The sequence below is a fragment of the Oncorhynchus mykiss genome, chromosome 11, assembly GCF_013265735.2.
Source record: "Oncorhynchus mykiss isolate Arlee chromosome 11, USDA_OmykA_1.1, whole genome shotgun sequence".
Taxonomy (NCBI): Eukaryota; Metazoa; Chordata; class Actinopteri; order Salmoniformes; family Salmonidae; genus Oncorhynchus; species Oncorhynchus mykiss.
Genome location: NC_048575.1, coordinates 60,625,067 through 60,651,962, shown reverse-complemented (window position 1 = coordinate 60,651,962; position 26,896 = coordinate 60,625,067). Strand labels below are relative to the sequence as shown.

General features: G+C 43.5%; 1 protein-coding gene across 4 annotated transcripts; it reads left to right on the top strand.

The window, feature by feature from the left end:
* Nucleotides 1-4,597: 4,597 nt before the first annotated feature.
* tpcn1 (two pore segment channel 1) lies at nt 4,598-26,683 on the top strand. 4 transcript variants are annotated; one of them, XM_036935974.1, is made up of 28 exons: nt 4,600-5,197; nt 7,407-7,703; nt 8,010-8,146; nt 12,992-13,168; nt 15,854-15,967; nt 16,195-16,325; nt 16,421-16,509; nt 16,716-16,750; nt 16,874-16,932; nt 18,793-18,892; nt 18,969-19,085; nt 19,178-19,302; nt 19,385-19,433; nt 20,859-20,922; nt 21,033-21,077; nt 21,185-21,241; nt 21,563-21,616; nt 21,726-21,798; nt 21,906-22,013; nt 22,158-22,229; nt 22,335-22,424; nt 23,059-23,174; nt 24,100-24,146; nt 24,281-24,349; nt 25,179-25,275; nt 25,535-25,674; nt 25,789-25,869; nt 26,056-26,683. In XM_036935974.1, the coding sequence occupies exons 2-28, from the start codon at nt 7,586-7,588 to the stop codon at nt 26,158-26,160; spliced, it is 2,469 nt and encodes an 822-aa protein (XP_036791869.1). In that variant the 5' UTR covers nt 4,600-5,197; nt 7,407-7,585; the 3' UTR covers nt 26,161-26,683. The 4 variants fall into 4 exon arrangements, with proteins under 4 accessions (XP_036791871.1, XP_036791872.1, XP_036791869.1 ...); XM_036935975.1 differs by lacking the exon at nt 7,407-7,703 and having other exon boundaries at nt 4,601-5,197; XM_036935976.1 differs by lacking the exons at nt 25,535-25,674; nt 25,789-25,869; nt 26,056-26,683 and adding an exon at nt 25,362-25,504 and having other exon boundaries at nt 4,598-5,197.
* The last annotated feature ends 213 nt before the right edge of the window (nt 26,684-26,896 follow it).

The following is a 26,896-nucleotide window of genomic DNA, read 5'->3' as shown; positions in this document are numbered from 1 at the left end:
ACTGGGGTGAGCAGGTGACAGGTCAGGCTCTGTGCTATGGGGTGATGCGCACTGTGTCTCGGGCCGAGTATTCACAGGCTGGTGTGCTCGGTGCCAGCGTCCCGCATTGCCGGGTGGAAGCTGGCATCCAGCCAGAACGGGGGGGAGCCAGCTATGCTGTCGAGACCGCCAGTGCGCCTACACGGCCCTGTGTATCCGGTGCCTCGGCCAAGGAAGAGGCCGCCTGTATGTCTCCCCAGCCTGGTGAGTCCTGTGCCTGCTCCCAGAACCAAGTCTCCCTCCTGTCCGGAGCTGCCAGAGCCGCCCTCCTGTCCGGAGCTCAGTCCGGAGCCGCAGCCCCTCAGTCCGGAGCCGCAGCCCCTCAGTCCGGAGCCGCAGCCCCTCAGTCCGGAGCCGCAGCCCCTCAGTCCGGAGCCGCAGCCCCTCAGTCCAGTGGCGCCCTCTACGAGGGTCTTCAGTCCGGGGCCCGCTGCGAGGGTCCCCACTCCAGAGGCGCCGCCTAAGTGGGCCAAGACTGAGGTGGAGCGGGGTCCACGTCCCGCACCCGAGCCGTCGCCGTAAAGAAGGTTCACCCGGACCCTCCACTTTAGAGTCAGGTTTTGCGGCCGTAGTCCGCACCTTTGGGGGGGGGGGTGTACTGTCACGCCCTGGCCATAGAGGCTTTTTATTCTTTATTTTGGTTAGGCCAGAGTGTGACTAGGGTGGGCATTCTATGTTCTTTTTTCTATGTTTTGTATTTCTTTGTTTTTGGCCGGGTATGGTTCTCAATCAATGACAGCTGTCTGTCGTTGTCTCTGAGAACCATACTTAGGTGTGAGAGAGTGAGAGTCATCCAATATGCTGCAATAGAAAAACAGCCATGCTCATGAAAAAAAGTGTCCTCCCTCATCTTAAATGGCACCGACTGCGACAGTGTCTGATGCCCTCCCAGTCACCCCCATCCCAATCCTGCGAATGGGGCCCCTCTCCACTCTCATCAATAACCAACAGTGAATCTTAGCTATAATGACAAACTAGGAACAATAAGGACTCAACATCCCTTCCTAATCTGCCCAGAATAAAATGACAATGGTATATAGTCAAATTCTTCCTTTTCTCTCTCCAAAGATAACCCTTCCATCTCCCCCTCCCAGTTTTCTCCCCCTTTACCCCAAGCCAAGCTTGTCCTTGCCAACCCAAGCCAAGCTTATCACCAACTCCCATTCTTGCCCTCCCTTACCCACCCAGGCAAAGTATATCTCAACCTCCCATCTTTTCCCATCCTCCCTTCTCTAAGGGCCTGATTCAATCAGATCCACTTTAGCTGACATCCGCATTGTGGTTGTTTTGGCAGTGTCAGAGGTGGAACTACATTAAGTGTCAAATACACACTCAGCTCAGAGTTCTGACTAGGTGGTATACAGCTATGACCGGAAGTGAGTTTTTCATAGCAGGTTAAGAGAACTCACGCAGCAGGTTAGGAGAATTAATGTAGCAGGTTAGGAGAATTAGGTTAAGGTTATGGCCAATGGAATGGGTGGATTAAAAGGCCAGTAACACTCTGCATTATTCAGTGCCCAATGAAATGACACCATATATACATTCTACAGACTCTACAGAGTATTCCCTACAATACCTTTTTACTGCGGCACCTGGAATCATTTTTGCTCTATAAGCCAATATCTATTTCATATACAATTATTTGCATTTGGGGCATTTATTTGCAAATGTCACTTAAAAATGAACAAATATGAATCATTGTGAATGTTTAGACAATTATTTTTCATATAACATGAATAACTACAGATTATTGACACTTTCTACTATTAGGAAGGGATAAAAATTTACAGAATGGTTACCTGGAGGAAAATGCGGGAGGCCCATACTTTTTCAATTACAGTCAAGGGGAGGGTTAAGTACACTACATGACCAAAAGTATGTGGACACATGCTCGTCGCACATCTCATTCCAAAATCATGGGCATTGATATAAAGTTGGTCCCCCCTTTGCTGCTATAATAGCCTCCACTCATCTAGGAAGGCTTTCCACTATGTTGGAACATTACTGCAGGGACTTGATTCCATTCAGCCAAAAGAGTGTGGTTGGGCACTGATGTTGGGTGATTAGGTCTGGCTCACAGTCGGAGTTCCAATTCATCCCAAAGGTGTTCGATGTGGTTAAGGTCAGGGCTCTGTGTGGGCCAGTCCAGTTCTTCCACACCGATTTCGACAAACCATTTCTGTATGGACCTCACTTCGTGCACAGGGGCATTGTCATGTTGAAACAGTAAATGGCCTTCCCCAAACTGTTGCCACAAGGTTGGAAGCACAGAATTGTCTAGAATGTCATTGTACGCTGTAGTGTTAACATTTCCCTTCATTGGATCTAACGGGCTTAGCCCAAACCATGAGAAACAGACCCAACTATTGTTCCAGGTAGCGTTCTCCTGGCATCCGCCAAACCCAGATTTGTCCATCGGACTACCATATGGTGAACTGTGATTCATCACTCCAGATAACGTGTTTCCACTGCTCCAGAGTCCAATGGCAACAAACTTTACACCGCTCCAGCCGATGCTTGGCATTGTGCATGGGAATCTGCGGCTGCTCGGCCATGGAAACCCATTTCATGAAGGCCCTGAGGAACAGTTATTGTGCTGAAGTTGCTTCCAGAGGCAGTTTGGAACTTGGTAGTGAGTGCTGCAACCGAGGACAGACATTGTTTTGCGCTGAGCCTTTGTTGCTCCTAGATTTTTCCACTTCACAATAACAGCACTTACAGTTGACAGGGGCAGCTCTAGCAGGGCAGAAATGTAACTAACTTGTTGGAAAGGTGGCATCCTATGAAGGTGCCATGTTGAAAGTCACTGAGCTCTTCAGTAAGGACATTCTACTGCAAATGTTTTTTCCATGGAGATTGCAATGCTGTGTATTTGATTTTATACACCTGTCAGCAACGGTGTGGCTGAAATAGAGGAATCCACTCATTTGAAGGGATGTCTACATACTTTTGTATAGAGATGTATTTTTTAAATCGAGTCCAGAGGAGGGTAATGTAATTTGTAGTTGATTAAATTTAAATATTTATAATTTTTTAATGAGTTGCTTATTAGGCTATATCGATTTGTGCCATCTCTTATTCTCCACTGGGCATGCAATATCAAGTGCGCATTTAGGCTGGTCTTTAGCGTGGTCTCAAATTAAATTATCAGTAACCCATAGGCTACGAAGTGCGTGCTATGAGAAGCACAGAACAGAAGTTATATTTCTAAGATAGCTGCTGGGATGTTGATCAAAAACTTTTTTGTCTGCTGCTTAACCAATTGTTGTGCTGTGTAGGGCTACGGTGGCAGTTCAGGAGGAGAGTCAAAGGTTTCTTTCAAAAATAATTGTTGATTAGGTCTAGCCCAAAATAATGCATTGTCCTGCGTGCGGACGAGCCTATAGCCTATGTTCTGTTAAATTTGAGAAGGAGAGCGCGAAGATGAGGAGGAACGGAGGACAAATTTGATAGCTTGCTACTACTATAAATGAAATTACTAAAAACAATAGGGCTTCTTGCCCATTATGTATTTATTGAAGTTATTGGCCTAACAATAAACCAGATTCGAGTAATTTACATTGTGGTGCTGAAATGTGAAGAAGCAGCTGGGGCAAAAATCAATCGAAATGGACAGCTCATGGTGCTGAAAGTAGGCAAAATCAAGTAGACATAATTAATTTCAATGTCTTTATTTTAAATAGCCTACCTCTGTGTCAGTGAAGAGTTGTTAAGTTAAAACCAAGACTCAAATTGAGGAGGGATGAGAGGGTATGCCACAGGTCTATATTTTAATAAAGAAAATGGCAAAAAGCACAGGCCTAGTTTAACATTTTGAAGAAAATAAAACGGATCCGATTTTATAAAGTGATCTATAACAGCGCTTTATGCTGTAAAATAAGTGACTCAGACGCATATGGGGATATCATTGTTTCGTTTCTTTGACATTCAGAGGCTGACTTTGCTTGGGAAGTAATCTAATTATGTCACTACCAATTAGCCTAATTAAGCTATTGACTTTATGTACAATAGAATATGTTTCAACCCAGACAGCTTTTAGGGAAACACTTGCCATGGACATTGTTTGTATTATTATCAACAACAAAAAATTCAGGCGTTCAAATAAAATGTTATTTGTCACATACACATGGTTAGCAGATGTTAATGCGAGTGTAGCGAAATGCTTGTGCTTCTAGTTCCGACAATGCAGTAATATCTAACAAGTAATCTAACAAATTCACAACAACTACCGTATACACACAAATGTAAGGGATGAATAAGAATATGTACATATAAATATATGGATGAGCGATGGCCGTGCGGCATAGGCAAGATGCAGTAGATGGTATAGAGCAGTATATACATATGAGATGAGTGATGTAGGATATATAAACATTATTAAAGTGTAGTTATTTAAAGTGACTAATGATAGGGAGGGTTTTGGTAAAATATATTTTGCTTAAGGGAGGGCCATCTATTTTCATTTCAGAGAGGTCAGATTTCTCTACATGAAACACTTATTATTAATAATGTTCACTACCTCACACGGGGGACTTTTAATTTGAGCATTTCAGAAATTCCGTGAACCGGAAGTACTTTTTTTAGTGTTGCTGACGAGACGCAGCTTGCATAAATTAGTATTTGGAGATTATTTGAAAATATTTCATATTTAGTTTGACTTTGGATGCGAAACTTAGTCGATGGTGGTGCCAATACAATGCTTAAGTGTTATGGTTTACATAACTCCATCAACAGTCGTCAATCTGGTGCTTTTCGTTAATGGAAAGCACTCTTACCTAATTTAGTGGAGTTAACGTTAGTTACCTGGAAAGTTAGTTATCCAGTTAGCTAACTAGCTAGCTAAATGTGACAGTATGCTAACGTTATCTGAAGATGATAGCTAGCTAAAAGACAGAAGCTAGCTAACTAGGTATGGCGTGTATATTTTGACCATAGCGTTAGCCAGTAACTAAGGCTAGCCTAGCTAGAAGGAATTATCAGCTACTAACTAACGGTAGCTAGCTGGGACTTTTTGTAGTTTTACTAAATTGTTTTCCTCTGTGGATTTGGTCTACGGCCGAGAGAATGGAGGATACCGATGATGACGTGCCTCTCATCCTGACCTGGGATGATGCGAACAGCGGTCTGTTGAGTGAGGAGACAGAGAGGGGAGACGAGAGTAAGTTTTTGTTGACATCCCCATTTTACTGCGTAGGTAGCTAGCAAGGATAGCTGACCCATCTAGCTTGATAACAAGAGTGGCTGCAGCCAATGACGTTGAAATTGCATTTAACACAGCCTCTTCATAATGGGTATCATACTTTTTAGGTTTTGTCTTTGATCGGTTTGTAATTTTTGTGGAGTCATCATAATGATGCTCATTAGCTAACTTGCGTACTTTTTCCGTTAGGCCATCTAATTCTATTCTATTCTTTCTAATGTATTGCATAGATCAGATTAGGCCTGCAGAAAAAACGTGAGTTTATTGTCTTGGTGACCTGCCCTGTTTGGGGCTTGTTTGTTGTTTATTGACATTGATAACTCAACTATCAGGATGACTCAATAAGTGTTTACAAATGTCCTGAACTTTCTGAACTTCAAGGACTTTTTATTACTTCATTATTCTTTGTTTACTGGTCTAGTAGTTTATGATGAGTAGGTTATGAGTGAATTAGGTACTATGAAAGTCTGTTTTTAAATTACTCAAACTAGAAAGAACAGCTTTTAGGAATTCATGTTATGATTTTCTGCATTTCTGTAAATGGTGCAATAAAAAAAACAGGCTATATAATCTGTTCAAGAGATGTATCAATTGATCACGTGATACTTTTTCTTATGACCACACCAAACAACTTCTGCAAAGAACCACTGCCAAATGAATCTAATGTGGAAAATTGAATGAACAAAGGAGTACAGAAACAAATGTATCTTCTACTTTAACAGGCACTGTAGTTGAAGATAAGAGGGTGTAACCCTTCCATAAAGACTCACCAGAGGGGCAGCTCCTCTGCAGGCTGACGATAGGGTTTGGCTGAGGGGGGTTTTGTTGTTAGCGGGTATGGTAGTTGGGGAGCGCTGGCTCACTGCTCTTTCGCTTTAAATTAAAAGAAAGAGGTCTCCCCATAACCCAGAGATCACGTGTGTGTCGTGTGTCTCCACTTCAGTAATCCTGTAGCCTTTGTACCTCTCACACACTGCAAACTGCCTCTCACATACATGCTGGAAACTGCAGCCTCAGCAGAGAAGCAGATACCTCTGTGAGTGGCCCCCTGCGCCACGCTGCCCCCCCCCCCCAAAGCACACGCAGGGCAGTGTGTGTCTTTCTAAGCCCCCCTGGCCCTCTCTCTGTGTGTGTGTGTGTGTGTGTGTGTGTGCTCTCGGTTTCCCCTCCTTTGGAAGTGGACAGGAAAAGTACGGGTGTTTTTCCAGGATATCTGGAGCGGGCAGGGCAGTGACTTCCCTGAGGCTTGGGAGAAGAAGGGGAGGCAAAGATTGTTCCACAGGTGGTGGAGAGCAGGACACAGCAAAAGGAAGGCCTGCTCTAAAAAACACAGCCTGGAGCAGACCTTCACTCAGGCTCTGGCTCACGACAGGACATGATTCAGCTGCTGACTTTGTTCTTGTGATTTAGGCCGCTTGGAGGAGCCACCATGGAGGAAAGAGGATTTCTGTAGTATTTTCCTGTTAGCCTGGAGGACTGACCAGGACTGCCCTGTGTGTGTTTGTATGGGCCTGGGGATCCATAGGCAGGCACGGGGCCTGACCTCAGTGAGTTGTTGACAGGAGCTCCAACATTTTATTTTGTCTGAAAAACAAATGAGTGGCTGGGACTTTACCCACAGACACAGTGCTTTCAGGACAACAGCAGATTCTAGGCCACTTCAGAGGCCTGAGAGAACAGGATTATCACTAAACTGGAGTCTGATCTCTACACAGCAGCAGACTGAGCTCAGAACACGCTAATGTCAGAGCACCAGCAGAGGCCTCCATGTGCAGGATCCGGCTGACTGATTGACTGGCACTCAGATCCAGTGATCACAGATGTCTGTCTGTAATTCCTAAGGAGATTTTATTTTTACTGCTTGATTTTATGAGGAACTTTTGAAAATCTGTTTATAGATAAGTCTTTTAATGGTCAGTGGTGAACTGGATGTATATTATCTTTATCAAGTATGACTTAGTTGGATTAAAATATGAGTTGGGTTGATTTAAGGATTATATCTATCATGGTGTCAGAGACTGAAGTCATATTGTAAGTACTTAGGGTAAGTTGAAGACCATAGCTTAGTTTCCCCTCAGCCTGCTAAGGCTCCATACAGCCAGACCAGACATCACACTGATCTAACTAGGATGTTCTTCATTCTCAGTCTGTTGTCTCTCACCATCAGGAGGTGACCTCACTTCCTGTCTAGAACTTGAAGGACATGCAGTAGCATGTTAGCCCCTGAGTGTCCTTGGAGGTGTGTGAACGCTGGACCTGTGGACTGTGAATGACACACACACACGTTCAAACACACATACCTGAACAAACACTCACAGTCCTGGACCACTGGAGGCCATTAGAGCCATGGAGTGTTCGTCCGTGCTGGTGGAGACTGCTGGTATCCATGACAACAGTGTAGAGTTGACCCTGGAGGAGAGTCCAGCCCTCATCTCCTCATTCTGCAACGAGCTAGACTGCATGGGTGGGTGTGTGTGTGTCTGTGTACACATTTCACTATACTTGTGAGTACCAGAAACCCTCACAAGAATACTAAACCAACTCAAATTCAGTGAAGTGAGGACATTTTGCCAGTTCCCACTTGGCTATTCTAGGTTAGCGTTAGGGAAAATAGGATTTTCAATGGGAATCAATTCTTAGTCCCCGAAAAGTATGTGTGGGGGGAATATGTTGTGAAAATGCAGTACAGTGAGCGAAACCACTAAATGACTGTCAGGTTTTGGAGGCTCTTTACAAATTTGTATTAATGTTGTTTTTTTCTACTATGTAGATGGAGGAGGGGGGTATGACATCGTGAATAACCAGGTGATACCAACACCGGGGCCACCACCAAACTACAGATCACACAATGCCTCACTTCAACAAAGCTGGGAGATGAACTACCAGGAAGCAGCGATCTATCTACAGGTACCCCCCCACGCACACACATGGTAGTTACTTGGTATTTACTTACATTTTGATAGTAATGATTAGCTACGTTATAATATTACGGCGTAGTTATACACGCACCGGACAGTTTATTAGATACACACATCTTGTACCAGGAACCCCCTTTGCCTCCAGAACAGCCTAAATTATTTTGGGCATAATATGTACAGTACCAGTCAAAATTTGGACACACCTACTCATTCTAGCGTTTTTCATTATTTGTACTATTTTCTACGTTGTAGAATAATAGTGAAGACATCAAAACTATTAAATAACACATGGAATCATATGGTAACCAAAAAAGTGTTAGACAAATTAAAATATATTTTAGAACTTTGAAAGTTTCTTCAAGTGCAGTTGCAAAAACCATCAAGCGCTATGATGAAACTCGCTCTCATGAGGACCGCCGCAGGAAAGGAAAACCCAGAGATGCTTGTGCTGCAGAGGATAAGTTAATTACGGATACCAGCCTCAAATTGCAGCCCAAATAAATGTTTCAGAGAGCAAATAACAGAAACATCAACTGTTTAGAGGAGACTGCATGAATCAAGCCTTCATGGTCGAAATGCTGAAAAGAAACCACTACTAAAGGACACCAATAAGAAGAGGTGACTTGCTTGGGCCAAGAAACACGAGCAATGGACATTAGACCGGTGGAAATCTGTCCTTTGGTCTGATGAGTTCAAATTTGAGATTTTTGGTTCCAAATGCCGTGTCTTTGTGAGACACAGAGTATGTGAACGTATGATCTCTGTATGTTTAGTTCCTACTGTGAAGCATGGAGGAGGAGGAGTGGTGCGGGGGTGCTTGGCTGGTGACGCTGTAAGTGATTTATTTAGAATTCAAGGCACACTTAACTAGCATGGCTACCACAGCATTCTCCAGCGATACTCCATCCCATCTGGTTTGCGCTTAGTAGGACTATCATTTGTTTTTCAACAGGACAATGACCCAACACACCTCCAGGCTGTGTAAGGGCTACTTGACCAAGAAGGAGAGTGATGGAGTGCTGCATAAAATGACCTGGCCTCCACAATCACCCGACCTCAACCCAATTGAGATGGTTTGGGATGAGTTGGACCGCAGAGTGAAGGAAAAGCAGCCAACTGTAACGATGTGCACTGAGAGTCAGGAAGCAAGTTCAGGGAGTGAGTGTTTTTAATAAATAAACACAACATAATACAAAAATAAGAAACACGAACAACGAACAGAAACAATAACGCCTGGGGAAAGAACCAAAGGGAGTGACATATATTTGGTGAGGGTAATCAGGGAAGTGATGGAGTCCAGGTGAGTCTGACGCACAGGTGCACGTAACGATGGTGACAGGTGTGCTCCATAACGAGCAGCCTGGTGACCTAGAGGCCGGAGAGGGAGCACACGTGACACCAACAAGTGCTCAGCATATGTGGGAACTCCTTCAAGACTGTTGGAAAAGCATTCAAGGAGAAGCTGGTTGAGAGAATGCCAAGAGTGTGCAAAACTCTCAAGGCAAAGGGTGGCTACTTTGAAGAATCTCAAATATAAAATGTATTTAGATTTGTTTAACACTTTTTTTGGTTACTACATGAATCCATGTGTTATTTCATAGTTTTGATGTAGAAAATAGTACAAATAAAGAAAAACCCTTGAATGAGTAGGTGTGTCCAAAAGTTTGACTGGTACTGTACATGTAGGTAGAGGTAAAGTGACTATGCATGGATGATAAACAGAGTAGCAGCAGTGTAAAAATGGGGGTGGGGGAGAAATGCAAATAGTTCGGGTAGCCATTTGATTAGCTGTTCAGGAGTCTTGGGGGTTGAAGCTGTTAAGAAGCCTTTTGGACCTAGACTTGGCACTCCAGAACTGCTTGCCGTGCGGAAGCAGAGAGAACATTCTATGACTAGGGTGGCTGGAGTCTTTGTCAATTGTTTGGGGCCTTCCTCTGACACTGCCTTGTATAGAGGTCCTGGAGGGCAGGAAGCTTTGCCCCAGTGATGTACTGGGCCGTACGCACTACCCTCTGTAGTGCCTTGGGTCTTAGGCTGAGCAGTTGCCATACCAGGCGGTGATGCAACCAGGATGCTCTCGAAGGTGCAGCTGTATAACGTTTTGAGGACCCATGCCAAATCCTTTCAGTCTCCTGAGGGGGAATAGGTGTTGTCGTGCTTTCTTCACAACTGTCTTGGTGTGTTTGGACCATGATCGTTTGTTTAAGTTTGCCGACGAGACAACAGCCTGATCACCAATAACGATGAGACAGCCTATAGGGAGGAGGTCAGAGACCTGGCAGTGTGGTACCACGATAACAACCTCTCCCTCAATGGGATCGAGCCCAAGGAGATTATTGTGGACTACAGGAAAAGGAGGACTGAGGGCTGTAGTGGAGCAGGTTGAGAGCTTCAAGTTCCTTGGTGTCCACATCATTAAGGATGGTGTTGGAGTTGTGCTTAGTCATGCAGTCATGGGTGAACAGGGAGACAGGAGGGGACTGAGCACGCAGCCCTGAGGGACCCCGTGTTGAGGATCAACGTGGCAGATCTGTTGTTACCTACCCTTACCACCTGGGGGCGGCCTGTCAGGAAGTCCAGGATCCAGTTGCAGAGGGAGGTGTTTCGTCCCAGGGTCCTTAGCTTAGTGATGAGCTTTGAGGGCACTATGTTGTTGAACGCTGAGCTCTAGTCAAGGAATAGAATTCTCACGTAAGTGTTCTTTTTGTCCAGGTGGGAAAGTGTAGTGTGGAGTGCAAAAGAGATTGCATCATCTCTGGATCTATTGAGGCGGTATGCAAAATGGAGTTGGTCTAGGGTTTCTGGGATAATGGTGTTGATGTGAACCATGACCAGCCTTTCAATGACCAGTGATCCATTTTTGTACCTAATCAACTGGCCAGTGATTTGTCCATAACCTCTAACTACACCTGGCTATCAGCGGAGCCTTGACTGGCAGCGAAATAGTTCATTCAGCCTCATTTACTGCCTTTTAAAAAAACATAGCTGATATGGCTGATTTGCTTAAAACAAATGTGGTTTGTAATGACAATTGTGATGTACAAACTATGGTATAAGGGGACAACAAGCGGATAAATAGACCAAATTATTAGGGTGGGGCTCATGGACTACTAACATCTTACTACACAACATACACTTAGTATTACTTTCTTAGCTACAGTATACTTATCTCCCTGGCATATTACATCATTTATGCAGCAGCATACAATACATTTTGGACTCACCTTGTTGTGCTGTGCTCACTTGAACAGGAAGGTGGCGCCGCAGTCTTTTTCATGGGCAAATTTTGTCATCAAAGTCTGTCATTCTCTGGATTTATGGTGCAGCAGGACCTCCGCCTTTGTGCAAGGAGGAGCAGGAGGAGCAGTGCCAGAGCCCTGCAAAATGACGTCCAGCAGGCCACAAATGTGCATGTGTCTGCTCAAACAGTCAGAAACAGACTCCATGAGGGTGGTATGAGGGCCCGACGCCACAGGTGGGGTTGTGCTTACAGCCCAACACCGTGCAGGACGTTTGGCATTTGCCAGAGAACACCAAGATTGGCAAATTCGCCACTGGCGCCCTGTGCTCTTCACAGATGAAAGCAGGTTCACACTGAGCACGTGACAGACGTGACATAGTCTGGAGACGCCGTGGAGAACGTTCTGCTGCCTGCAACATCTTCCAGCATGACTGGTTTGGCGGTGGGTCAGTCATGGTGTGGGGTGGCATTTCTTTGGGGGGCCGCACAGCCCTCCATGTGATCGCCAGAGGTAGCCTGACTGCCATTAGGTACCGAGATGAGATCCTCAGACCCCTTGTGAGACCATATGCTGGTGCGGTTGGCCCTGGGTTCCTCCTAATGCAAGACAATGCTAGACCTCATGTGGCTGGAGTGTGTCAGCAGTTCCTGCAAGAGGAAGGCATTGATGCTATGGACTGGCCCGCCCGTTCCCCAGACCTGAATCCAATTGAGCACATCTGGGACATCATGTCTCGCTCCATCCACCAACGCCACATTGCACCACAGACTGTCCAAGAGTTGGCGGATGCTTTAGTCCAGGTCTGGGAGGAGATCCCTCAGGAGACCATCCGCCACCTCATCAGGAGCATGCCCAGGCGTTGTAGGGAGGTCATACAGGCATGTGGAGGCCACACACACACTACTGAGCCTCATTTTGACTTGTTTTAACGACATTACATCAAAGTTGGATCAGCCTGTAGTGTGGTTTTCCACTTTCATTTTGAGTGTGACTCCAAATCCAGACCTCCATGGGTTGATACATTTGATTTCGATTGATAATATTTGTGTGATTTTGTTGTCAGCACATTCAACTATGTAAAGAAAAAAGTATTTAATAAGAATATTTCATTCATTCAGATCTAGGGTGTTATTTTAGTGTTCCCTTTATTTTTTTGAGCATTGTTATTATATATATATATATATATATATATATATAATATATATATTACATTTATTTGCAAACTGATATAATGCCAAAATAACATGCAAAACAGGCAAATATTTTTATTTTGTATTTATTGCAAACAATGTGGGGCTAAAAACAGGTGTAACTCTGCCCCACCTGCCCTACACTGCCTCTAACTACCTTAGAGGCAGTGTAGGGCAGTTGGCTGACTGTAAGAAAGCCTAGCTATGAGGGACTAATCAGCATCATGTGACAGATAGATCATATGAGTTTAAGTGCTAATCGTTGTACCTTTTTTTTGGTAGCTACAGGTATAGCTCAGGTGAATGGTAGAGAGCTGTAGAACAAATGTATAATATTTTCACACTTGTGTTATCAAACAAAATTCAGATGTACATTTGTGTGTGTGTGTGTGTTGTCAATAGGAAGGAGAGAACAATGATAAGTTCTTTACACACCCTCGGAACCCCAAGGCGCTGGCAGCGTACCTATTTGCTCACAACCACCTGTTCTACATGATGGAGCTGCTAACAGGAGTCCTGCTGATGGTCCTGTCACTCTGTGAGGCTCCCGCTGTACCATCACTACGCCTGGATGTTTACGTGCGTACACACATACTACCACTGACACATGTCTACATCATTCCGGAGCTGCTGGGTTAGAGGTTAACTTATTATGGTATAGGGGACGCTTGCGTCTCACTTTGAAAAAAAAACAGGGAAAATGCAGCGCGGCAAAATCAAACATTCATTAAATCACACATGTAAGATACTCAATTAAAGCTACACTCGTTGTGAATCCAGCCAACATGTCAGATTTTAAAGAAGCTATTATCTGATGATAGCACAATGTCAATAAAGAGGGTAGCATACAGTGCCTTGAGAAAGTATTCGGCCCCCTTGAACTTTGCGATCTTTTGCCACATTTCAGGCTTCAAACATAAAGATATAAAACTGTATTTTTTTGTGAAGAATCAACAACAAGTGGGACACAATCATGAAGTGGAACGACATTTATTGGATATTTCAAACTTTTTTAACAAATCAAAAACTGAAAAATTGGGAGTGCAAAATTATTCAGCCCCCGTAAGTTAATACTTTGTAGCGGCACCTTTTACTGCGATTACAGCTGTAAGTCGCTTGGGGTATGTCTCTATCAGTTTTGCACATCGAGAGACTGACATTTTTTCCCATTCCTCCTTGCAAAACAGCTCGAGCTCAGTGAGGGTGGATGGAGAGCATTTGTGAACAGCAGTTTTCAGTTCTTTCCACAGATTCTCGATTGGATTCAGGTCTGGACTTTGACTTGGCCATTCTAACACCTGGATATGTTTATTTTTGAACCATTCCATTGTAGATTTTGCTTTATGTTTTGGATCATTGTCTTGTTGGAAGACAAATCTCCGTCCCAGTCTCAGGTCTTTTGTCAGAATGGTCAGAATGGTCCTGTATTTGGCTCCATCCATCTTCCCATCAATTTTAACCATCTTCCCTGTCCCTGCTGAAGAAAAGCAGGCCCAAACCATGATGCTGCCACCACCATGTTTGACAGTGGGCATGGTGTGTTCAGGGTGATGAGCTGTGTTGCTTTTACGCCAAACATAACGTTTTGCATTGTTGCCAAAAAGTTCCATTTTGGTTTCATCTAACTAGAGCACCTTCTTCCACATGTTTGGTGTGTCTCCCAGGTGGCTTGTGGCAAACTTTAAACGACACTTTTTATGGATATCTTTAAGAAATTGCTTTCTTTTTGCCACTCTTCCATAAAGGCCAGATTTGTGCAATATACGACTGATTGTTGTCCTATGGACAGAGTCTCCCACCTCAGCTGTAGATCTCTGCAGTTCATCCAGAGTGATCATGGGCCTCTTGGCTGCATCTCTGATCAGTCTTCTCCTTGTATGAGCTGAAAGTTTAGAGGGACGGCCAGGTCTTGGTAGATTTGCAGTGGTCTGATACTCCTTCCATTTCAATATTATCGCTTGCACAGTGCTCCTTGGGATGTTTAAAGCTTGGGAAATCTTTTTGTATCCAAATCCGGCTTTAAACTTCTTCACAACAGTATCTCGGACCTGCCTGGTGTGTTCCTTGTTCTTCATGATGCTCTCTGCACTTTTAACCTCTGAGACTATCACAGTGCAGGTGCATTTATACGGAGACTTGATTACACACAGGTGGATTGTATTTATCATCATTAGTCATTTAGGTCAACATTGGATCATTCAGAGATCCTCACTGAACTTCTGGAGAGAGTTTGCTGCACTGAAAGTAAAGGGGCTGAATAATTTTGCATGCCCAATTTTTCAGTTTTTGATTTGTTAAAAAAGTTTGAAATATCCAATAAATGTCGTTCCACTTCATGATTGTGTCCCACTTGTTGTTGATTCTTCACAAAAAAATACAGTTTTATATCTTTATGTTTGAAGCCTGAAATGTGGCAAAAGGTCGCAAAGTTCAAGGGGGCCGAATACTTTCGCAAGGCACTGTATTTCAAACCTGCAGGCGCTACACAAAATGCTGAAATAAAATATAAAACATGCATTACCTTTGACGAGCTTCTTTTGTTGGCACTCCAATATGTCCCATAAACATCACAATTGGTCCTTTTTTCCCAATTAATTCCGTCCATATATACCCAAAATGTCCATTAATAAAGCGCGTTTGATCCAGATAAAAACAGCTTACAAAAGACAACGTCACTACAAAACATTTCAAAAGTTGCCTATAAACTTTGCCAACATATTTCAAACTACTTTTGTAATACAACTTGTTATTTTTAAACGTTAATAATCGATCAAATTGTAGTCGGGGCAATCTGTATTCAATACAGCAAGTAAACAAACCATGCTCCTTTTTACGTCTTGCGCAACTCTCAATAGTGTAACGTTGTTCTAGGATGTGCTTCTTCTTCGTTGCACAAATTAATAACTTCAACCAAATTCCAAAGACTGGTGACATCCAGTGGAAGTAGGAACTGAAAAAATGGTTCCTATCAAATATCCCTTGGCAAAGACAACTGAGGGAGCAGTCAGATCCAAAACAAATTAAACAATTCTGAACAGTTAGTCCTCAGGGTTTTGCCTGCTACATAAGTTCTGTTATACTCAGACATGATTCAAACCATTTTAGAAACTTCAGTGTTTTCTATCCACATCTACTAATAATATGCATATCTTATATTCCTGGCATGAGTAGCAGGAAGTTGAAATTGGGCACGCTATTTATCCAAAAGTGAAAATGCTGCCCCCTATACCTTAAAAGGTTAAAGGTTGTATTTTGTTTCTATAGGTCCATGCCACTCTGGAGTTACTGGCTCTGGTTATGGTGGCGTTTGAACTGTGTATGAAGCTGCGCTGGCTCGGCTTCCACACATTCATCAGACACAAGAGGACCATGGTGAAGGTACATAACTATCTGCATAGAAGTGAAACTCCAGTCCCAAAAATTGGAGCATCCCAAACGTATCGTATAGATTACAAATAAGAATGGTCCCAGAACAGTGCCCTGAGGGACCCCTTGTGAGTAAAAAAAGGTCACAAGAGTGACAAACTCTCGCCTATCAGTTGGTTTTAAAAAATGTGTAGTTCGACCATTTTATATGTCTGACACCTGGTCTGTCCTGTGTGTAGACTTGTGTGCTGCTGCTCCAGTTTGTGGAGGCCATAGTGGTTCTGATCCGGCAGACATCGCACCTGCGTGTGACCAGAGCTCTCAGACCCATATTCCTGGTGGATTGCAGATACTGTGGTGCCGTGCGAAGGTATACACACACATTGTTTTTTATTAAGTCACTGAGAAATGTTGTTTGCAAAGCGTGAATAACTGTTGTGTGTTGTCATCCTCTTGTCCAATCAGAAACCTGCGTCAAATTTTCCAGTCCCTTCCCCCTTTTATAGACATCCTGCTGCTGCTCCTCTTCTTCATGGTCATCTTTGCCATCCTGGGTGAGACAAACACACACCATTTTGGATGTTCTTCAAGGTTGAAAAAGACATTTGATCCTAGATGAAAATCCTTGATGAGTCTCCAAAAACAGTGGACAATTGAACAGTGGAAATTAAATTATTTATATAAACAACCTCAAAATGAATAAAATCCATTCTCTTCTATTGTGCTTGTGTGAGTATGGCTCTGTTCTCTCTCTCTACAGGCTTCTGTCTGTTCTCCCCTAATACTTCTGATCCGGTGAGTGATAATGACATTAGCTGTATGTTGTGCCTCTGTAGAAGACTGCTAGTCTTGTGCTAGCTGGAGTGGTCTATCTTATACTGGTCTCATACTGTTTTGTCTGGTGTTCTCTCTCCTCAGTACTTCAACACTCTGGAGAACAGCATCGTGAGTCTTTTTGTGCTCGTGACCACCGCAAAGTAAGGCTCCGATACCACACACACCAACTCCTGCTTTACACATCAGTCTGTATAATAGTCTGATGTTTCATACTCTGACTGTTTTGATTGTATTACTCTCTAAAGACAGTATATTGCCTGATGCAGTGTTTCTGATGCATTTATTTAGCTGTGGCGCTGCGCCACGGCAAAACAATTGCCGCCACTGCAAAAAATAACAGTTTAACATTATAGTATTTCTACCAAAAACTTTCAGTAAAGTTTTATGTACATTTGCTTTTCCTCAGTAAATAGATCTGTCTGGGTACAACACCATTCTAAAGGTTATTTAGCTGTTTGCTTTGGGCCACTGTGACTGCTAAACCTGCCTGCGTGCGAAACGCAGTGTACCTTCCTCCAAACAGCACGCTAGTCACTGGAGAGACCTGCGGCTCAAAACACAGGTCACTTGAATCACTTCAGAGTGCACCGCCTTCAGTCGGAGAGAGAGCGCGCCATATTAGGAACTCCGTCATCCTCAGATCTCACCCCTCACTTACTCAAGTCTCACCCCTCCTCAAGCCTCACCCTCCCCTAGTCAAATATCGGTGTCAAGTACCAGTGGCGTATCGCAGTTTTGCGAGGTCAGAGCAAAAAACAACAACCAATCAAAACTTCTTGCAATTTGACACATGTGGCATAGAGAAAAAAATCATGTTATTCTACCATGAGGCTGAGAGAAAGTTTCATTTCCAGCTAATTTCATTGACATTGACATGTTCATATGCTATCTGGGTCCCCAACCAAAAATAAATACACTGGACTGCAGCTCCAGTTGTCAGAAAAGGGAGAGAGTAGGGCAGGTAGCGCACTGTCTAATTAAAATTGTTATTCATTTTGGAATACAATGCCCCCCCACTGCTACTAACACTGGCCTGATGATATTGTATTACCAAAAACAATACACTATGAATATATGCAGTAACTGCTTCTCCAATAGAAATCCCCAATCACACTTGTAGGCAATGTCATGGTGACGTTAGCTAGCATAGCTCATGCACAGAAACAAGTCAATGGGTCTTACGGTCGTGCCGCGTCGAACTGCACATTTGCAGGCCGTTAAATGAAAGGCACTCCTTCGATATAAAGTTGTTTTTGACAAAAATAAAAATGCTTCAGTTCGTCACTTTCACAAGGTTGTAGTAATGACAGGTTCAGCTACTTAAAAAATTGTCTCATCTGTTTAGCCTTTTAGAATTAGGTAAAATTAACAAGTAAGGACACTTTTTTTTCACTTCTCCCATTAACTTGCCAAATCCCGGTCTCGTCTGTCGAGCCTGCTTCACGGCGTGTTTCACGGAAGTATTGCGATGTTGCGCCTCTGGGTTTGAAATCCCCATGGTATTACTCCCAAGACAGAATGGTGCCTGTTGAGATTGTATTCATCTCTAAGTATTGTGCCTGTTGGGATTGTATTACTCTTTCAAGACAGCATAGTGCCTGAGGAGGTTGTATTATTCTCTCAAGACAGCATAGTGCCTGAGGAGGTTGTAATTCCTCTCACAAGACAGCATAGTGCCTGAGGAGGTTGTTTTACTGGGGTGGCAGGGTAGCCTAGTGGTTAGAGTATTGGTAACCGGAAGGTTGCAAGTTCAAATCTCCGAGCTGACAAGGTACAAATCTGTCGTTCTGCCCCTGAACAGGCAGTTAACCCACTGTTCCTATTTTCATTGAAAATAGGAATTTGTTCTTAACTCACTTGCCTAGTTAAATAAAGGTAAAATAAAATGTAAAAAAAAATAATAACTCTCTCAAGACAGCATAGTGCCTGAGGAGGTTGTTTTGCTCTCTCAAGACAATATAGAGCCTTATGAGACTTCTGGTGTGTCCTGTTTCCTCTAGCTTCCCAGATGTGATGATGCCAGCTTACTCTCGCAACCGCTGGTCCTGTGTCTTCTTCATTGTCTACCTCTCCATAGAACTTTACTTCATCATGAACTTGGTATACACACACACACACAATATGTTGTTTCCCACCTGTGCACCCTATGGCCATGGTATAACACTGTGTGTTGCAGCTCCTGGCGGTGGTGTTTGATACGTTTAACGGTGTTGAGAAGATGAAGTTTAAATCTCTGCTGCTTCACAAACGCTCTGCTATCGACCATGCCTTCCAACTTCTGGTCAGCAGACAGGTACACACACACACACACGTTTAGCCCCCACCTAAAGTAAGCTGTTGTAACTTATGTATAACTGTTGCATTTCGTGTGTGTTGTCTCCCCAGAGGCCAATGGGTGTGTCTCTGAAGCAGTTCGATGGTCTGATGCGTTTCTACAGACCTCGTATGTCATCCAGAGACCGCTTCCTCACATACAAGGCCCTCAACACTGCAGGAGCACCCATGCTCAGGTAACACACATACACTCATGCAAACACACACATACTGTAAGTGTTGTTGTTTTAAAGAAGTCTTTGTGATGTTCTGTTGCAGCCTGGATGACTTTTATAAGTTCTATGAAGTCATCGGTCTCAAATGGAAGGTAAGCCTAACACACTGTCGTGACGTGATTACTATTTATCTTATCAACTAACTGTTTAAATGTTACTCAAATGTAACAATTAACTCATTATAAATTTGGGGCACCACGGGAAGAGTTACCACCTGATTTAAACTCAAAAGATATATAGATATCTCTTACATCAATAACAGTCACTTATTAATCATTACCTCATATCAGTCTCGTTCTGAATGTCGTAGATGTCCAACATTTTCTGATTAAATCAATTGGGGTAGAACTGAATCATTTATTTACTAAATAAATAATAACACATGCACATGAACCACCGCTCATTCGGATAAGAAATGCAATGTATATATTTACACGTAGATGTCTTTCACTGTCCTCTCTGTTGAAACCAATCGATCCGTCTATGGGGTGTGGCTTGATGTAAGGCTTTGGTTGTCCACCAGAGGTCAAATGTCCTTAGATGTAGAGTTTCTCTGATAGTGAAATGTTTGTTAGAATAGATACTTCAGTTGCACCAATGGTTGTCTGAGATGGGATTCTTCCTTCCCACCTCATGTCTTTAGTCAAAGTTCTAGGACCACTTTTACATGCACAGCTGCAGAATGTGAATGTTTCTGGTCTCGTAGTGGGGGGTTATCTTCTCACTTCGTGTTGGTTTTCAGAGTTTCCAACCATTTCAATGTGTGGACCATGGTGTCACGTCTTTTGGCCTCACCATTTTCAGCCTTGTAGCCACCGCTCCACACTGTCTAGTCTGAATGTAAATTTTATCCTCAGGCTTTTATCCTCAGGTAAAAAGGGGGTGCTCCATCACGCCGACACAATGTCTGTGCTCACATGGGCGTGGTTACTGACTAGGTAAAAGTTATGAAAAACAATTATCTAATTTAGAAGACTAAAATCACATTTATAACTTAACCAAAATACTCTCATACTTAATCATATGTTTTATACAACATCTAGATGTAAACTTGACAAATAGAATGTGTACCCTTTCCGAGTTAGTTATTTCATTATACCATCCTTAATGACATTGCTAAATAATAAACATTATGACATGATTATTCTTTAGATCCCCACTGACCATTCTTAACATTCCTATCTTATAAATATTGTTCCCATTTTCACTTTTTGGACAAAAAGGTTTTGGCGGCCAAAGTCTCTCTACACAAAGCAATTTTTTCCCCCAATACTGCAGGGCAGGAAAGATCATTTTGCGGCATACAATATATGACCGGGTGTTAATAAGGTTTCAAAACCGGCACCTCTCCCCCTGGCTGTCAGCCCTATTCCAAGCTGATCTGGAACCTTTGATCCTCACCCAGGAGAGAGTCATGACAGCACACACACACACACAATTAGCCCATTTCTCTGTGGATACCTGTACCTGTATACACACCTCTCTGTGGCGTTTGTGTGTGTGATTGTACTCTGTAGGCACGGCGGAGCGGGGAACACTGGTTTGATGATCTTCCACACACTACTTTTCTTATCTTCAAAGGTGATTCTTACTTTTTCCCTTCTATCTTCCATCCAGCCATCTAATGCTGTGTTCCTCTTATCTGGGGTGACGCAGACTGACTGACCTCCTTCTGTTTATGTTTCTAACAGGCATCAACCTGCTGGTCAAGTCTAAAGCCTTCCAGTATACCATGTGTAAGTGGACATCCATTATTAGTAGTTTATAGTTCTATTATCTGTGTTGTCATCCTATGACAAATCTTACTCTAGGACAGCCTAACTCTCCTCTCTCTCCTCTCTAGATGTGGTGGTGGCCGTTAACGGAGTGTGGATCTTAGTAGAGACCTACATGTTGAATAGTAAGAGTCTTAGTAGAGACCTACATGTTGAATAGTAAGAGTCTTAGTAGAGACCTACATGTTGAATAGTAAGAGTCTTAGTAGAGACCTACATGTTGAATAGCAAGAGTCTTAGTAGAGACCTACATGTTGATTAGTAAGAGTCTTAGTAGAGACCTACATGTTGATTAGTAAGAGTCTTAGTAGAATAGTAACTAAACCTATTCCAAAACTATAAAGTACATTTAATGCAGATTCTCTATTGAGCATGCTTTTTAGTTCAGGACTAGACTCAATCTGTAAGGTTGTTTCTGATCTCTGTCCTGGCCCCTCCCCCTGCAGGTGGATTCTCCTGGTCCAGAATGGTTCCCTGGAGCTACATCGTCTTCCTCACGAGTAAGAACTCTCTCTCTCTCACACACACACACACACAGAGCCACCTCCTCTTTGTCACTAGTGAGAACACACATTTGTACTCCCCCTCTCTCTCTTTCTCAATCTCTAGTCTATGGGGTGGAGGTGTTGTTGAAGTTAACAGGTTTGGGGCCGTTGGCCTACTTCAGCTCTGGCTGGAACCTGTGAGTACCGACCATTAAACCCTAACACCTTACCCTCAACCATTAGCATGTCCACTGTGATTATCTAGTAGCCTAGTAGCCATCAGTGTCTGTGTTCGCCTCACCAGGTTTGACTTCTCTGTGACTGTGTTTGCCTTTCTGGGCTTGATTACTCTGGCCTTCGACATGGAGCCCTTCTACTTCATTGTGGTGCTCAGACCGCTGCAGCTACTCAGGTGGGTTACTATGACAACACAAATCTATGTTTTCAGGGGTATTTTGTTAGGTACATGTTATATGTAGATTTTATAAATATTGTATTGATCATCACGTGTAAGTGTGTGCACTCCGCTTGTAAGTGTGTGTGTTTTCTCGCTCAGGTTGTTTAAGATAAAGCAGCGGTATCGCAATGTGTTGGACACCATGTTTGAACTCTTCCCAAGGATGGCAAGGTAACACCTTCAGTTCCTGACCTCTGAACCATAACCCACTATATTTACATACAAGGCAGGTATGAGACTTTTAATAAGAACCTTTGTGTGTGTGTGTGTTCTCAGTCTGGGGCTGACACTGATTATCTTCTACTACTCCTTTGCCATCGTGGGGATGGAGTTCTTCGCTGATGTAGTTTACCCTAACTGCTGCAAGTGAGTCACACACACACTCCTCATACACACAGTTTCCTCACACACTACACACACCAACCGGTAAGTCTACCCTGACACGTTGTTCGAGGCAGAGCCTACCACAGACTATGAATTCTACAAGGATATTGGAGCTCTAGTAATATGACTACAAGATGGCTATCTTGGTTCACATGGGTTTCAGTTACGTTATTTCTCTCTCACTCTCCTCTCTCTCACTCCTCTCTCTACTCTCTCTCACTCCTCTCTCTCTACTCTTTCTCTCGCTCTACTCTTTTTCACTCCTCTCTCCCTCACTCCTCACTCCCTCACTCCTCTCTCTCCTCTTTCTCTCTCACTCCCCTCTCTCACTCCTCTCTCTCTACTCTATTTCTCTCTCGCTCACTCACTCCTCTCTCTACTCTATTTCTCTCTCGCTCACTCACTCCTCTCTCTACTCTATTTCTCGCTCACTCACTCCTCTCTACTCTATTTCTCTCTCGCTCCTCTCTCTCTACTCTGTCTCGCTCTCGCTCACTCCTCTCTCTCTCACTCCTCTCTCTCTCTCTCACTCCTCTCTCTCTCTCTCTCTCACTCCTCTCTCTCGCTCTACTCTATTTCTCTCTCATACCCCCCCCCCCCCCCCCCCCCCTATCAGTACCAGTACAGTAGCAGATTCCTACAGGCAGATCAATGTAACCATAGGCAACAGGACGGTGCTGGACGAGGGCTACTACTATCTCAACAACTTCAACAATATCCTCAGCAGCTTTGGTAAACACATGCACACACAGTAGTCGATACTAGGCAGTTCCCTGTTTATTTATATATATATATATACATACATACATACATACATACATACATACATACATACATACATACATACATACTGAACAAAAATATAAACACAACATGCAACAATTTCAAAGATTTTACTGAGTTACAGTTCATACATGGAAACCCAATTTGAAATAAATTCATTAGGCCCTAATCTATGGATTTCACATGACTGGGCAGGGCTGCAGCCATAGATGGGCCTTGAAGGGCATACGCCCACCCACTTGGTAGCCAGCCCCAGCCAATCAGAATAATGTTTTCCCCACAAAGGGGCTTTATTACAGACAGAAATACTCCTCAGATCCCCCCCACTCCCGTCAAGACGATCCCGCAGGTGAAGAAGCCGGATGTAGAGGTCCTGGGCTGGAGTGGTTACATGTGGTCTGTGGATGGGAGGCCGGTTGGACGTACTGCCAAATTCTCTAATACGAGTTTGTAGAGAAATTAACATTAATTTCTCTGGCAACAACTCTGGTGAACTTTTCTGCAGTCAGCTTGCCAATTGCACGCTCCCTCAACTTGAGACATCCATGGCATTGTGTTGTGTGACAAACTGCACATTTTAGAGAGGCCTTTTATTGTCCCCAGCACAAGGTGCACCTGTGTAATCAGCTTCTTGATATTCCACACCTGTCAGGTGGATGGATCATCTTGGCAAAAAATAAATGCTCACTAACAGGAATGTAAACAAATGTGTGCACAAAATCTAAGCTAATTAAGCTTTTTGTGCAGGTTTTTTTTCAGCTCATGATACATGGGACCAACACTTTACATGTTGTGTTTTATATTTTTGTTCAGTGTAATAAAGTGCTAGGGATTGATTTGGAATTCAGGATCTCTCTCCATCTCTTCTCTGCAGTGACTCTGTTTGAGCTGACTGTGGTAAACAACTGGTACATCACCATGGTAATACTCTGTTCGTCCTTACAATGAATGCTGCCTATCTGATTAAACTTCTGCTGCTGCCTGACTGTCAAGCTTGTCCAGCGTTGTGATTGGTTGCTGAGGTTGATTGACAGCTGCTGTCCCCTACCCTACAGGAAGGCGTGACATCCATGACCACTCACTGGAGCCGCCTCTACTTCATGACCTTCTACATCGTCACCATGGTAAGACCGGTTGTCTGTGTGTGCACGTACACTACTGTTCAAGAGTTTGGGGTCACTTAGAAATGTCCTTGTTTTTGAAAGATAAGCAAAAAATAACAAAAAAAATCAATTTAAAATAACATCAAATTAATTAGGAATACAGTGTAGACATTGTTAATGTTGTAAATGACTATTGTAGCTGGAAACGGCTGATTTTTAATGGAATATCTACATAGGCGTACAGAGGCCCATTATCAGCAACCATCATTCCTGTGTTTCAATGGCACGTTGTGTTAGCTAATCCAAGTTGATCATTTTAAAAGGCTAATTGATCATAGGAAAACCCTTTTGCAATTATGTTAGCACAGCTGAAACTGTTGTCCTGATTAAAGAAGCAATACAACTGGCCCTCTTTAGACTAGTTGAGTATCTGGAGCATCAGCATTTGTGGGTTCGATTACAGGCTCAAAATGGCCAGAAACGAATAACTTTTTTCTGATACTCGTCAATTTATTCTTGTTCTCAGAAATGAAGGCTATTCCATGTGAGAAATTGCCAAGAAACTGAAGATCTTGTACAGCGCTGTGTACTACTCCCTTCACAGAACAGCGCAAACTGTCTCTAACCAGAATAGAAAGAGGAGTGGGAGGCCCCGGTGCACAACTGAGCAAGAGGACAAGTAGATTAGAGTGTCTAGTTAGAGAAACAGACGCCTCAAGTCCTCAACTGGCAGCTTCATTAAATAGTACCGGCAAACACCAGTCTCAAAGTCAACAGTGAAGAGGCAACTCCGGGATACTTGTTTTTGTGTGTGCAAGCGTGTGTAATAATTTCCCTCTGTCCTCTCTAGGTGGTGATGACCATCATCGTTGCCTTCATCCTGGATGCGTTTGTGTTCCGTATGAACTACAGCCGGAAGAACAAAGAACCACTGTTAGATCCTGAGGGTAAGTCTGTGTGTGCGCGAGTGAACGGTCAAAGTAAGATGAGAACGGTGTAGTGCTTGAGATGTGTGTGTGTGTGTGTGTTGTAGATGAGAACGGTATAGGGTTTGAAATGTGTGTGTAAAGATGTGTTGTAGATGAGAACGGTATAGGGTTTGAAATGTGTGTGTGTGTGTGTAAAGATGGTGTGTTTGTGTGGTGTAGATGAGAACGGTATAGTGTTTAAAATGTGTGTGTAAAGATGGTGTGTTTGTTTGTGTAGATGAGAACGGTATAGTGTTTGAGGCAGAGGTGAGTCGTGACGAGGCGTTGGCCACTCTGGAGCTTTATAAGAAGACGTGTCCAGGGCTCTCCTCACTTAACTCTCTACAGGGAGTACTGCTGGCCATGGACCGCAGTGGGGTGAGAACACACAGACCTACACTCACAAATACACGCACACAAACCCCGTCCTACACTCTTACAAATATAGACACGTGTTTGTGTGTGTGTGTGTGTGTGTGTGTGTGTGTGTAGAGCTCGTCTCTGGTGTATCTGGGTCGGAGGTCGCGGACCAAGAGTGACCTCAGCATGAAGATGTACGAGGAGGAGATTCAGGTGAGTCACATTGCCATGACAACCAGAACCCTGCAGACTGCTCCATCTTAGATGTCACTTTAAATGAGACTTGATCTAGCTGAAGACAGGATGTTGATCTTCCCTCACTGTCTAACCAATGTGATTACACAAATGACTATATTTCTGACTTGTCAGCTGTGACACTTTTTTTGTGTGTGTGTGTAGGAGTGGTATGCTGAGTACTCCAGAGAGAATTTACCCCAGTCAGACAGAAGCCTAGTGGAGAGAGAGCTGGACATCCCTCCTCCCTGCCCTGAACGAGAATCCTAACCCCAGCTCAACTCACAAGGACTACTTAGCACCAACTAATACTCACTGTTTCTCTCTTTCAAACACACCTCTTTGACTTCAGTCATCATGCCACAGAGCACGCTGAACTAAATGTTTTCCACAATGACAGAGACACACTCAACACTCCATCTCTTCCCTCCCTCCACCCATCCTGAGGGATTGTACTCTGGCATCCTGTTGGACAGTCGGGATGTGGACAGATGTGATGTCACTGGACTACAGCCTGGATCCCAGCAGTGATTTGTGTTGATATAAATCATGTTGTTTTCTCTCTGACTGGATCGCAGTGTTCAAACAGGTTTAAGAGCTTTATCTAACCCCAACCCTTACAGGACTTAGTCTGCTGATGCATGGATAGGAGAAGCAGAGCATCGATGGATGGCTTAGAGGTCAGGGTTTTTAAGTGTTAGGGTTAGGCCCTCTAGCTGTGAGACGGAGCTGATGTTCAGGACCTGAATACGATGAGACACTAGGATGGATTTGGGATTTCACAGTACTCTAATTTTATTTTTTTTTACTGCACGGAGAGGACACATCTGGACAGGGAACGGACACACACCATAGAGATAAATAGAGGACTCTAGTGCCCTAAAGCCTGGTGTAGCCTTGGCAATGCCATTGAGGACTTTAACCATTTTGAAGTAGTCAATTGGGTGGGACTTTCTATGGCTTAAGGAAGGAACAAATCATTCTATCCAGGTCATCAGGAAGGATC